General features: G+C 40.6%; 1 protein-coding gene across 7 annotated transcripts; it reads left to right on the top strand.

Annotated features, from left to right (window-relative positions):
* Positions 1-784: 784 nt before the first annotated feature.
* LOC136529932 (stromal processing peptidase, chloroplastic) lies at positions 785-11,583 on the top strand. 7 transcript variants are annotated; one of them, XR_010777480.1, is made up of 24 exons: positions 785-1,017; positions 1,133-1,331; positions 2,046-2,275; positions 2,639-2,837; positions 3,108-3,155; positions 3,370-3,477; positions 3,633-3,821; positions 3,913-4,209; positions 4,498-4,599; positions 4,714-4,848; positions 5,617-5,841; positions 5,956-6,159; positions 6,298-6,468; positions 6,608-6,757; positions 6,987-7,124; positions 7,237-7,464; positions 7,602-7,754; positions 8,090-8,213; positions 8,366-8,483; positions 8,783-8,903; positions 9,010-9,090; positions 9,365-9,450; positions 10,418-10,568; positions 10,956-11,583. XR_010777480.1 is itself a non-coding variant. In XM_066522978.1 (24 exons), exons 1-24 carry the CDS (start codon positions 800-802, stop codon positions 11,036-11,038), a joined length of 3,738 nt encoding a protein of 1,245 aa, XP_066379075.1. In that variant the 5' UTR covers positions 785-799; the 3' UTR covers positions 11,039-11,583. The 7 variants fall into 7 exon arrangements, 6 of the variants coding, with proteins under 6 accessions (XP_066379075.1, XP_066379074.1, XP_066379073.1 ...); XM_066522978.1 differs by having other exon boundaries at positions 8,402-8,483; positions 9,365-9,466; XM_066522977.1 differs by having other exon boundaries at positions 8,369-8,483; positions 9,365-9,466.
* The last annotated feature ends 298 nt before the right edge of the window (positions 11,584-11,881 follow it).

Genomic DNA, 11,881 nt, shown 5'->3' with positions numbered 1-11,881 from the left:
AAAAGTAGATCGAGTGTTATATCTTCTTCTCCGCTTTTCTGCTACCTTTCTCAGTGTCTCCTTTGGATGTCGGCTCGGCATCCATTGCCCCTTTCCTTTTTTCCCTAATGCTGGTAACGTTGGAGGTGGCGTGAGCCCCACGTGGACCTGGGAAATGGCCGTCTGTCCGGACGGGCGCCAGCAAGCCTTAACTTTATAGGCTGTGTTTAGTTTGGTGAAATTTGGGAACTTGGCTACTGTAGCACTTTCGTTTTTATTTGACAATTAGTATTCAATCATGGACTAATTAGGCTTAAAACGTTCGTCTCGCGATTTCCAACCAAACTGTGCAATTAGTTTTTTTTTCGTCTATATTTAATACTCCATGCATATATTGTAAGATTCGATGTGATTGCTACTGTAACACTTTTTAAGAAAATTTTTTGAAACGCCATACGGCAAAATTCAAGAATGGCCGGTCACGACTCATCAGTCATCACAGGTCTCAAATATCTTGGTGGTCAGGCTGAGTCCTCAAACTCAAATCCAATCGCGCACAAAACCCCAAGCCAAACCCTGGCCACAACCACAGTCCAAGTCAGCAGCACCGCCAGCCCGAGACCCACGATATTTGCGCTGCGCCTCGTCTCCGCGAAGCAACGCGGCCGCCGTGCCTTGCCTTGCCCCTTTCACAAAAGTACAAAACCATCAAGAAAAGCAGAGAAAATTATATATAAATTTATTTATTTATATAAAAAAACAAAGAGGAGACGTCCCCCTATCCTCCCTCCCCCGCGGCCAGGCCATCCCACCCACCCCCATGGCCTCGGCCCCCTTCCCGCCCGTCGCGGCGTCGGCGGCCTCCGCGCCGCCGCGCCTGGCCCCGCGCCACCCCTTCGCCGCCGCCGCCGCCTCGCGCCGCTCCTCGCTCTCGTTCCGCCCCGCCGCGCCGCGCCGGCCCGTTCTCCTCCCGCCCCGCTCCTCCGCCGTCGCGGCTAACACCCTCCGCTGCACGCACCGCCGCGCCGTCTCGCCCAGGTGGGTGCTTCCGACCGTGCCGGCTCCAATTTTTTTGGCGTTCATTCATCCGTCCTGTTGGCGGGCTCGCGTCGCCCCTCCGCTGACCCTCGTCGCCGTATTGCGTGCCTCGCAGGTCGAGGAGACGCGCGCAGGGGCTCGGCGCGGCGTCCGCGTTGGCTGCGTCGGCCTGGGGCGCCGGCGAGGAGAAGGGCGGTTGCCTCTCGTGCTTCCCTAAGAGCAGGCGGGGCAGGTCGGGGCTCGCGAGGTTCGCGCCGTGCGCGCTCCCGCACGCCTCGGGAGTATCGTTTCGCAGCCGGTTGAGCGGGTTCAAGGTTCGTTCTCATCTATTGCTTTGGAGGATCGACGGCTCGAGTGAATTATCAGATTAGGAATCAGCATGGATTGAGTGCGATAAGAAAGTGCTTAGTACCTTACTTCCATGGCTGGCTAGCTTTTCTTCGCTTGCTTGCTAACTGTGTGTGTGAGGGATGCAACGGGCGTATCATCAGTTCAGAACAATAAATGCACGGATTGGAAATTCAACCTTTTTTTTCTGTCCTTGTCAGTACTAAGTAGTACCACCGTGCTTTTTCTTGTCTTCAAAAAATTAAGGTTCCACATCTCTGGATTTTATCAAAGGAGCAATCACAGTTGTTAATATCTGGTAGGCTAATTGTTGAATTAACGTCAAAATTTGAACCTAGTGAGAGGTCCTGTGCAGTAGTACTGAGTATCAGTGTAACAAGCTCCATTTTGCCTGGATAGTTTTCCATATCTCATCTATCTTGATGGTGCAGCTCAATCATGTTTGTTGCATTGGTAGCATTATTTTGTTTCTGGGGCTGTCATATGTTTGTTCTGATGCACTTACTCCTATATCATTTATTAGAAAGATGAGTCTTTTTGTAAAAAAGAAGGAAACAGCAAGTTTACATTGCGTCGCAGAGTATAATCTGATCTCTTGTCCATGCCAACTTTGTGTCCTCTTAAAGGTCCCGTAGGATGTGGGCAGCCTTTTGCTGAATCATTTCCTTGATAATTTTCAGGTCAGGCCTAGCCATATATTGTGCGCCGCTGGACCTGATGAACCACATGTTGCAAGTCCAACATGGTCTGACACTTCCCTTGATACACCTGACATGGATCATGCTATTAGTAAGGAGGAGCTTGAAGATGTTCTCAACACGCCGCTTCCTGAGCATCCAAAACTAATTCGTGGGCAATTGAAGAATGGCCTTCGGTATCTTATTTTGCCAAATAAAGTTCCAGCAAACAGGTTAGGAAACTTTTTTTCTTGCTTGTATCTATTAATTTTTATGGCAAAGGACTTACTTTGTACAATTCCACCCTTAATTTTCATATAATGGTTGGAACTTTGACGGTTTTCTGTATTTTTTAATTTGAATTTTGGAGATACTTGAAAGTTGACAACTATGGGTGGAGTCTTGAACATCTGAAATTCTGAACTAATGTGAAGTGTTTATTTGATTTGTTGAACATCAGAATTGTGTAATAGTAAATAAATCAAGCAACAAATATTATCCTGATGCCCATTTCATACTAACTGTGAAACAACCAAACATTGCTTTGATATATGTGGAGAATATGTGTATTATGGTTTCAACTAGCTATTTTGCAGGTTTGAGGCGCACATGGAAGTTCACGTTGGATCAATTGACGAGGAGGAGGACGAGCAGGGAATTGCACATATGATTGAACATGTCGCGTTTCTTGGCAGTAAAAAACGTGAAAAGCTTTTGGGGACCGGTGCGAGGTCTAATGCATATACAGACTTCCACCATACTGTGTTTCATATCCACTCTCCAACTAAAACAAAGGTCTTTATTTTTCTATCTTTTATTCAGTTCTTTGTGGAACTTATCACTGTCCATTTTTAAATTGGAAATAATCTTATGATAATTTGTATTTGTTGGAGCCCAATTTTGTTTTCTTGTTAGTGTCCTTGGACAAAAATCATGCGTAAATGGACTGAATAATGTATTTGTTGACTGTGAAGTTATAATTTTTAGAAGTTATGATCCTAGTTAGATGTGTTTCCTTGTGGTATTTATTTAATGTTTACATTTTAGCTTGTCCTCTATTTGCAGGAATATGGTGAAGACTTACTCCCTTCTGTGTTGGATGCATTGAATGAGGTAAAGTGTTACTAAATAGCATTCCTTTTTGGAGCGATCATCTGGAAAATGTCAATTTTGGTCATTTTATGAATATTTGAAATTCTGCATGTCCAATGAATACCTGAATTTTTAGGTCAATGTTGCCAGAGTGTTTGGAAATCTTTATAACAAATTCTTTCTATTGTAACACGGTTACACAGAATATGACAAGTCTGCCAATCTATTTTTCCAGATAGCTTTCCATCCAAAGTTTTCTTCATCTCGTGTTGAGAAGGAGAGAAGAGCAATTCTTTCTGAGCTTCAGATGATGAACACAATAGAGTATCGCGTTGATTGCCAGGCAAGTGAACTGTTCACACCGACCTATACCCATATGGGACTTCATTTGAGAAGGGCTATATCCTTATTGCTCCTGAAAACTCGTGCTAAATCGATTAATGTATGAGCGGCTGAGCGCACCATATTGGTATGCTAATTATAATTTGTTTGCTGCAGTTGTTGCAACATCTGCACTCAGAAAACAAACTGAGCAACAGATTTCCTATTGGACTTGAAGAGCAAATACATAAATGGGACCCTGATAAGATCCGCAGATTTCACGAGCGTTGGTACTATCCTGCTAATACCACTTTATATCTGGTGGGGGAAATTGATGATATTCCTAGAGCTGTGCGGGAAATAGAGGTAATGAGAAAATACGCTGAAGTGTTTTTGATAATTTTGGCAGCCTCTAGGATCACATAGCAGGTTGATGGTTTGACTTGTTACAATGCAGGCTGTATTTGAACACACTCTTTCAGAAAATGAAGGAAACCTTGTACTGAGCTCTAGTCCATTTGGTGCTATGGCAAGCCTTTTTGCACCAAAGCTCCCAGGTGGCTTTGCTGCAAACCTATCTGGTGAAAAATCACCTGCCACAGATAAAATAAAGCCTGTAAAAAGGGAAAGACAAGCAGTTAGACCACCTGTAGAGCATAAGTGGTCCCTTCCTGGTGTTTCTCAGGATGCCAAACCCCCAGCAATTTTTCAGCACGAGTTGATTCAGAGTTTCTCTATCAACATGTTCTGTAAGGTATGCTCAAGTTTTGTTTCTTCTAGTCTTAAGTGATGCTTTTGTGGTTAAATTGTAACACCATATGTTTCATTAGTAGTTCCTGTTACTTTTTTGGATTAACAAACCAATCAGCCTTTGGACTAATGCCTGCAAGTTTTGATGCCTTTTGCACCTTCATTAGCTGTATCATCCCTCATGTAAACAACGGCGCTTGCTGAAAATGTTCATGTTTATAATATTCGAATAGGACACTTTCTTAGGAATGCAATGATTGCATATTCCTAATGTTGTTTTTCATTTGGACAGATACCTGTCAGCAAAGTTCAGACCTACAAGGACCTTCGTAGTGTACTCATGAAAAGGATATTTTTGTCTGCCCTACATTTTCGAATCAATACAAGATACAAGGTTTGTGATTATTCATAAGTCTTGATTGTTGCCAGTTGCATCTGAGTTTTTTTTTTGTTTTTTTTTTGTTTTGTTACAACTGAATGAATTGTTTCCTGTTTGGACTCTATACAGAGCTCAAACCCTCCTTTTACGTCAGTTGAGCTGGACCACAGTGACTCTGGAAGGGAAGGGTGCACGGTCACTACTCTTACAGTAACTGCTGAACCCCAAAATTGGAGAAGTGCAATCAAAGTTGCTGTTCACGAGGTTTGTTTTCCAAATCTTGTTATAGCTCATTGTATTTAAGGTCTTGAATGAAATGTATATAGTCTTTGATTGCAAAAATGCTTTAGTTATATAAGCTTTAATCTAGTTTGGTACTAGAATAAACCTATTTATTCTGATCATATGATGACAGTCTTGGAAACTTTTACCATTTTGTCTGATTAGTGCACGTATAGTTCCTGTTTCTTTCTGCACAAGTAAATCGATTTAGGAACTACGACTTTTGAAAGCGAACAGATAACAAAGAATGAAAATGGACGATTTTAACCAAGATTATGCCAGCATGAGCCATACCCGACTCCAGCCAGTCCTTGAACCTATGTCCAGCTTGAAGCTCACTATTTCAGCCTAATGCTGGATATAATGCAAGCCCAATCGTGAATTAGCCTAATACTGCAGCATGATACAATCCCATTCTGGGGTTCAACCCATCCCAAACCTCCCTTAAGAACTTGGCACACGAGCAACTGGTGCCAAACCTAGCCAAAACCTGAGTTGGACCCAAGAACAGCTAAACCATGTTTGAACCAGGTCAAATCTACTCCTAAACCATGCTTTGCTTTCCTCAAGTAATGTTCTGTATGCAAGGAACTTCAATTGATGTATGGATATTACTTGGTAATGGGGTAATGACCACCATCTAGTTCTATCATTATGGCACTAAAGTTGAATTGGTTTTACATTCAATTTTATATGCAATAAAAATAAGTGTTTTGTCCTTTTTAGCAACATTTCTTTGTGCTATTTCAGGTGCGAAGACTGAAAGAATTTGGTGTTACAATGGGAGAAATGACCCGTTACATGGACGCCTTAATAAAAGATAGTGAGCAGTTGGCTATGATGATTGACAGTGTTCCCTCAGTCGACAACTTGGACTTCATCATGGAGAGTGATGCACTTGGCCACACTGTCATGGATCAATTGCAGGGACATGAAAGTTTGCTTGGAGTTGCTGAAACTGTCACCCTTGAAGAGGTACTCTCATTCTTTATTTGTATGTACAAACTGCTGTAGGTATGATGGCATCACTCCAATTACCTCTGCAAAGGAACTATTTATGATACTATAATATGTGTTTGCCATACATAGGTCAACACTGTTGGCGCGGAAGTACTGGAATTCATTTCGGATTTTGGAAAACCCAATGCACCCCTTCCTGCTGCTATTGTGGCATGTGTCCCCAGAATGGTGCATGTTGATGGCGTAGGTGAAACTGAATTTGAGATATATCCAGAAGAAATCACAGAGGCCATCAAGTCAGGTCTTGAGGAACCTATTTACCCAGAGCCTGAGGTATGTTGGTTAGTTTCCATTTCTCTTGGTTTGGAGTTTCTTTTGGAACCTCTGTGAACTAAAAACAGGATACTTCCAAGCAACATATGGTTTTCTGGGGTTCTGGGCTGCTGATTGACTACTTTTTCCCTATTGCAGCTTGAGGTGCCAAAGGAATTGATCACCCAATCAGAGCTCGATGAACTGAAATTGCAACACAAACCGTCATTTGTTCCTTTAACCAAAGAGGAGAATGTGGTGAAAGTGTTTGACAGTGAAACTGGTATAGCACAACGCCGTCTTTCTAATGGAATTTCCGTCAACTACAAGGTAATTCCTCAATCGTTTGCCTCCTGTTATTCAGTGGATAGAAGAATCCTTTTCACATTCATGTTCCTATTTGCATGTAGTTCAGCCTGTTATCATGTCCCTTACAGCCTTTCTAAAAAGTTGGTCTATGATATCACAGATAACACAAAATGAAGCAAGGGTTGGTGTGATGCGGCTCATAGTAGGCGGAGGGAGAGCAACAGAAGATTCTGAATCAAAGGGATCTGTCATTGTTGGTGTTCGTACCCTGAGTGAAGGTGGCTGTGTTGGTAACTTTTCTAGGGAACAGGTATACTCTACTTATGGGATCTAACTTCTATCATGATACTGTAGTCTGTACTTCATCCTTACATTTGTTATATCTCTATACAAACACAAGAACCCCCTCCAGACACAAAGAAAGAGACATTTTGGTTACCTTTCATCTTCTGAATTTGAATGCTAATATTTGTTCAATAGTACTTATTATTGGTTGGCTGTTTTCATACTTCATAGAAGTTCATGGATATTGATTTCAGGTTGAACTTTTCTGTGTGAATAATCTTATCAACTGCTCACTGGAATCAAACGAGGAATTCATATTTATGGAATTTAGATTTGCTTTAAGAGACAACGGCATGCGTGCTGCTTTCCAACTCCTTCATATGGTCCTCGAGGTATGCTTTTTATTTTACTATACATAATACTCACCTGCCACATGGTGGAGAACTAGTTTTCTCGAAATAAAGGAGGTCTAACATTTATAAGATTTCCCCTTTTGTATTACAGCATAATGTGTGGCTAGAAGATGCATTCGACAGAGCAACTCAGTTATATCTGTCTTACTATCGCTCTATCCCCAAAAGTTTGGAACGTTCTACAGCTCATAAGCTTATGTTAGCCATGCTAAACCATGATGAAAGGTTTGTAGAGCCTTCACCACATTCGTTGCAGAAATTGACTCTTCAGTCAGTTAAAGATGCTGTCATGAACCAGTTTGTGGGTGGCAATATGGAGGTTTGTGAATGGCTTTTCCCTTCTTGCATTTCTTCTCTTTTCTCTTCAAGTGTTCTCGTTGACCTTTACTTGCTCCAACATATGTTTAATTAATTATTTTTCCATGTTTATTTGATTTTGTATCATTTTGTTTTCAGGTCAGCATTGTTGGTGATTTCACTGAGGAAGAAGTAGAATCTTGTGTTCTTGATTATCTTGGGACTGTGAGGGCTGCAAGTTCTCCAAACACAGAGGAGCGTATTGAAAAGATTTCCTTCCGACCGTTTCCATCAGATGTTCATTTCCAGCAAGTATGAAGTCCCGTGTGGCATCCATTATCAATTTTTCAATTTAGCATAAGTATTTCTAGTTCCACTGTTTTCTTTTGCTACAATAATATAAGAGATCATTACATTGTCATTACAATACTGATGTTAGTTGAGGCATTAATGTGACTAAATCATTGTTACAGTACTCATTAATCGAAGTGTTGATGAGGCATGGGAAAAAAAATACATGCTTAAGGATTTTGATTTTCTTCAAGTTTTTTTTTTTGAACCATAACTCTTGAATCATTTTGCTGTCTTCCATTTATGATGCTCGTGCTTTGAAGACATGTTTGTTGATTGTGCTGCTTCTTCACCAGGTATACATAAAGGACACAGATGAGAGAGCCTGTGCGTATATTGCAGGCCCTGCTCCTAACCGTTGGGGATTCGCTACTGAAGGAAATGACCTATTTAATGTTATTCAGAGATCTGATGCTGATGGTAATTCCAGTTTGATATGTGCTAGGCTTGTAATTTGTCACGTAGTTGATTCCAAATATCTTACAGTACTCTTTGAGGAACTTCCTACTTATGTTAGCAACTTGCACTAATGTTTCTTTGTATGTTGGTTGATATTTTTCATGCTATTTCAGCAGAAATATCTGAGCAAGTAAACTTGGATCTGACAGGGAAGAGACGCATCGATGTTCGCAGCCACCCTCTTTTCTTTGGCATCACTTTGAGTCTGCTTGCTGAAATTATCAATTCTAGGTAAAAATATTTCTATACGATTCTTCTGTAGATTAATACAGAGCTTCTTCAAACATGACAAAGGCCATAATCTATGTACCTTGGATAGATGAGCATATTAGTATATCAAGCTGTGGTTTGGTACTTACTAAACCTTAATTTGCTCATATAAATTGAATGCGTACATACCAGTTAATATGCCAGTCACACCATTCTTGACTAGAAAATCACATTATAGATAGTGTGCATGGTGATGGATAGTTTTGTTGGGTATTTAGCTGGCAGTCCTAACATAATGTGCTGCACTGTTTTATTGCCAGGTTATTTACTACAGTTCGAGATTCCATGGGATTAACATATGATGTTTCTTTGGAATTAAACCTTTTTGACAAATTGGATCTTGGTTGGTATGTGATCGCGGTGACTTCAACTCCGAGCAAGGTATTTTGTGTTTTTGGTCCCTACTGAATTCAAGTATTCAGTGTGCTTCCTACATCTGCCTTTCTTTTTTTTTTTGAGCAATAAATCTAACCATCTTTAATTCCAGGTCCATAAAGCTGTTGATGCTTGCAAAGGTGTTCTGAGAGGATTACATAGTAGCCGAATTGTGGAAAGGGAGCTCGACCGGGTTAGTCGAACTTTGCTTGCCCTTTTCATTCTGTAGTTCATATCACAGAACCAGTACATGTAGGATTGGTGTGCTTATGGATCTATGTTGTCAGTATAATAATATTACATTTGGGCACATTAATTTTTTGTGTAATTTCATTTAATACCTTTTTGGTTGAATACACATTTTAAAAATTAAATCATGCATCTCATAGATTAAGATACACCATTTTAGCTGTATAGTGTACTGAACTTAGAATGCATCTATACCATCTGAAATTCATAATTTTCAGGCAAAGAGGACGCTGTTGATGAAACATGAGGCTGAGACGAAGACAAATGCCTACTGGCTTGGTTTGCTAGCCCATCTACAGTCTTCGTCTGTACCAAGAAAGGTGAAATTCATTTATTGTTTATCATCTCATATTTTCAAGAACTAAGGACTAAGCTTTTCTTGTGCTGGCACTTTTTTTAACCATGTTGTGAACTCATGAATCATGATAGAAAATTTGTGATCTGTGAACTCATGTTCTAGCTAATTTTGCTAAATTGCTGGTAATTTTGAATAGTTTCTGCATGTAACTTTGGAATCCTGCGGACCTGATACCATCTCTGGGGCATGCTATGACAAAACATAATCCTCTCTATAAAAGAAATCACAAAATTATTTATCAAAAATGTGCAGGAGAGCTCATGTTTGAGATATAAAGGAGTTTACAGCCACAGGTAATACACGAATAGAAGTTTTTTCAACTGGGAAACTAATAGTAACTCTCACTGAGAAAGAAAATGAATCTAAAGCTATCTACTGGCCCAAAAACAAAATTACAGACTGCTTAATTTGGATGCATGCAGATAAAAATTCTAGGGCCTTTTTGGGATCCCCTTGGACTGCATATTTTAGATTCATGCTAATGTTTTCCCTGCAACTAGCAGAATGAAAACAGAAACAATATTGTAGACCAACTGACCTGGCGCAGTTGCAAGCCTATCATGTGGATGATGTTAGGTAGTTGGTAACCTTTTTTGTTGGAATTTTTGGTACCTGTCAGCTTCCCATTCAGATTGTTTAAATCAGGTGGTTGCTCTTGTGGTTTCTAACTTTATATTATATAGTGGATGGAGATCTTCTGCATAAAGGGCGTACCCAGTGCAGAGAGCTCCCGCTCTGTGCGGGGTCTGGGGAAGGGTGTTAGTGGCAAGCCTTACCCTCGCCTGTGCAATGCGAGGAGACCGCGACTCGAACCCGGGACCTTTATTATCCTTAATTATTAGCTTTAATACCTGAATTTTTCTTTTTAAAATTTATTGTCTCAATATCATTCATGTGCTCCAAACAAATGCAGGATGTATCATGCATCAAGGAATTGACGACGTTATATGAAAGTGCCACGATTGAGGATCTGTATCTTGCATATGAGCATCTGAAAGTTGACGATTCTTCTTTGTTTGCTTGCATTGGGATTGCTGGCGCTGAAGCTGGTGAAGATACAAATGGTAATAAGCTACTCATGCTAAGCTAATCTTTAAATATTATTTCCCGGACTGGGCTTAAACTTCAAATAAATGGTTACTATTATATCAAACTATATATATTTATCACATGAGAACGGTATTATTTGTGGGTGTGTGTTGTAAGGATTCTTTCCCATGTGTATATCACTTGAGCAAAACCAGTAGAGCACTCCATTATATGCATGCCATTTTATATCATTAGTTGCTAACATGAGGGGTAGGACCTTTTTCCCATGAAATTGTAGAAGCATGTAGGCCTACCAATTGAGGACTAACCTGGAGTGGGGTTTTTTGGGCTTGTTTTTTAGTCGGTATTATGTTATTACTTTTATCGAAGTTAATTTTATCCACTTTTTGTTGGAACTGCAGATGAGGAGCCTGATATGGATCTTCATGGCATGGCTCCCATGGGAGGCCGGGGGTTTTCAACAATGACCAGACCAACCACATGATCAGCATTGGGATGGACAAGCCTTCCAAGGTGAGACATATTAAATGCTTCTGTGTTACTGCACCATGGAAAAGATGTGCTGAAACCTTCTACTCGGAAATGGATGTGGTGATTAACCTTGCTCCTGAAGACAGTAGTCACATGGCCCTAGGAGACGGCATGTTGACTGCCGTTTCCCAGCAAAACTGTTTAAAGATCATTGAAGCATTGTATCTGGATCAGGGAGACTATTATTTCCTATGAGCCACAACCAAAAGCTTGGTTGTTGCATTTTTTCCTGAGAAGCGTTAATGATTTATTATTTGAGGTCATGTAGCTTCACATGTACAGTAAAGCAGGTGATTCTTGCATCCAATTGTTGTAACTAGGTCGTTGAGGGCATTGAAGATAGGATGACAGTAGAATCACAGATAAGTTACTGGGCTGCGGATAGCATAAGGCATTTGTAACGAAATAGGCTTGTAACATTTTGTTGTTATTCTTTTGATCAAATATTTATAGCCTTTGTTACTAATAATAAATAGGTCCACAGTTTTGATGCTGATACTGCAAATCTTAACCTTCACAGCGTGCAGCCAGGTCATGATTCGTACTGCTGCTGTGTGGCGAATTTAACATTTGGGGTGTTACAATTAGAGCTGTACTGATGGTTCATAATAACTGGGCAGCATTACGTCGCTGTTCCATTTTCCTTTCACCACCAGTCTGTTGAATAAGGGCCATGTGCCCTTGTTACTCATGCAGTCATGTGCAAGTGTAAATCGAGTATCAAAGCTGCCGTTACAGTTAGCAATGTTTTTGTAGAGGTGAACTGGAGTCTTTTACAGTACTGGTTTCACAGTAT

Source organism: Miscanthus floridulus, chromosome 19, assembly GCF_019320115.1.
Source record: "Miscanthus floridulus cultivar M001 chromosome 19, ASM1932011v1, whole genome shotgun sequence".
NCBI classification, from domain to species: Eukaryota; Viridiplantae; Streptophyta; class Magnoliopsida; order Poales; family Poaceae; genus Miscanthus; species Miscanthus floridulus.
The sequence above is the reverse complement of the archived record's forward strand: the minus strand, read 5'-3'. Positions and strand labels throughout refer to the sequence as shown.

What these genes read in the sequence shown, in the direction of transcription:
- LOC136529932 (XM_066522976.1), top strand. Translation starts at nt 800, where the DNA reads ATGGCCTCGGCCCCCTTCCCGCCCGTCGCGGCGTCGGCGGCCTCCGCG. An exon ending in GTAACTTTTCTAGGGAACAG is followed by an intron (nt 6,758 to 6,986) that starts GTATACTCTACT and finishes TATTGATTTCAG; the next exon opens with GTTGAACTTTTCTGTGTGAA. An exon ending in GCTGAAATTATCAATTCTAG is followed by an intron (nt 8,484 to 8,782) that starts GTAAAAATATTT and finishes TTTTATTGCCAG; the next exon opens with GTTATTTACTACAGTTCGAG.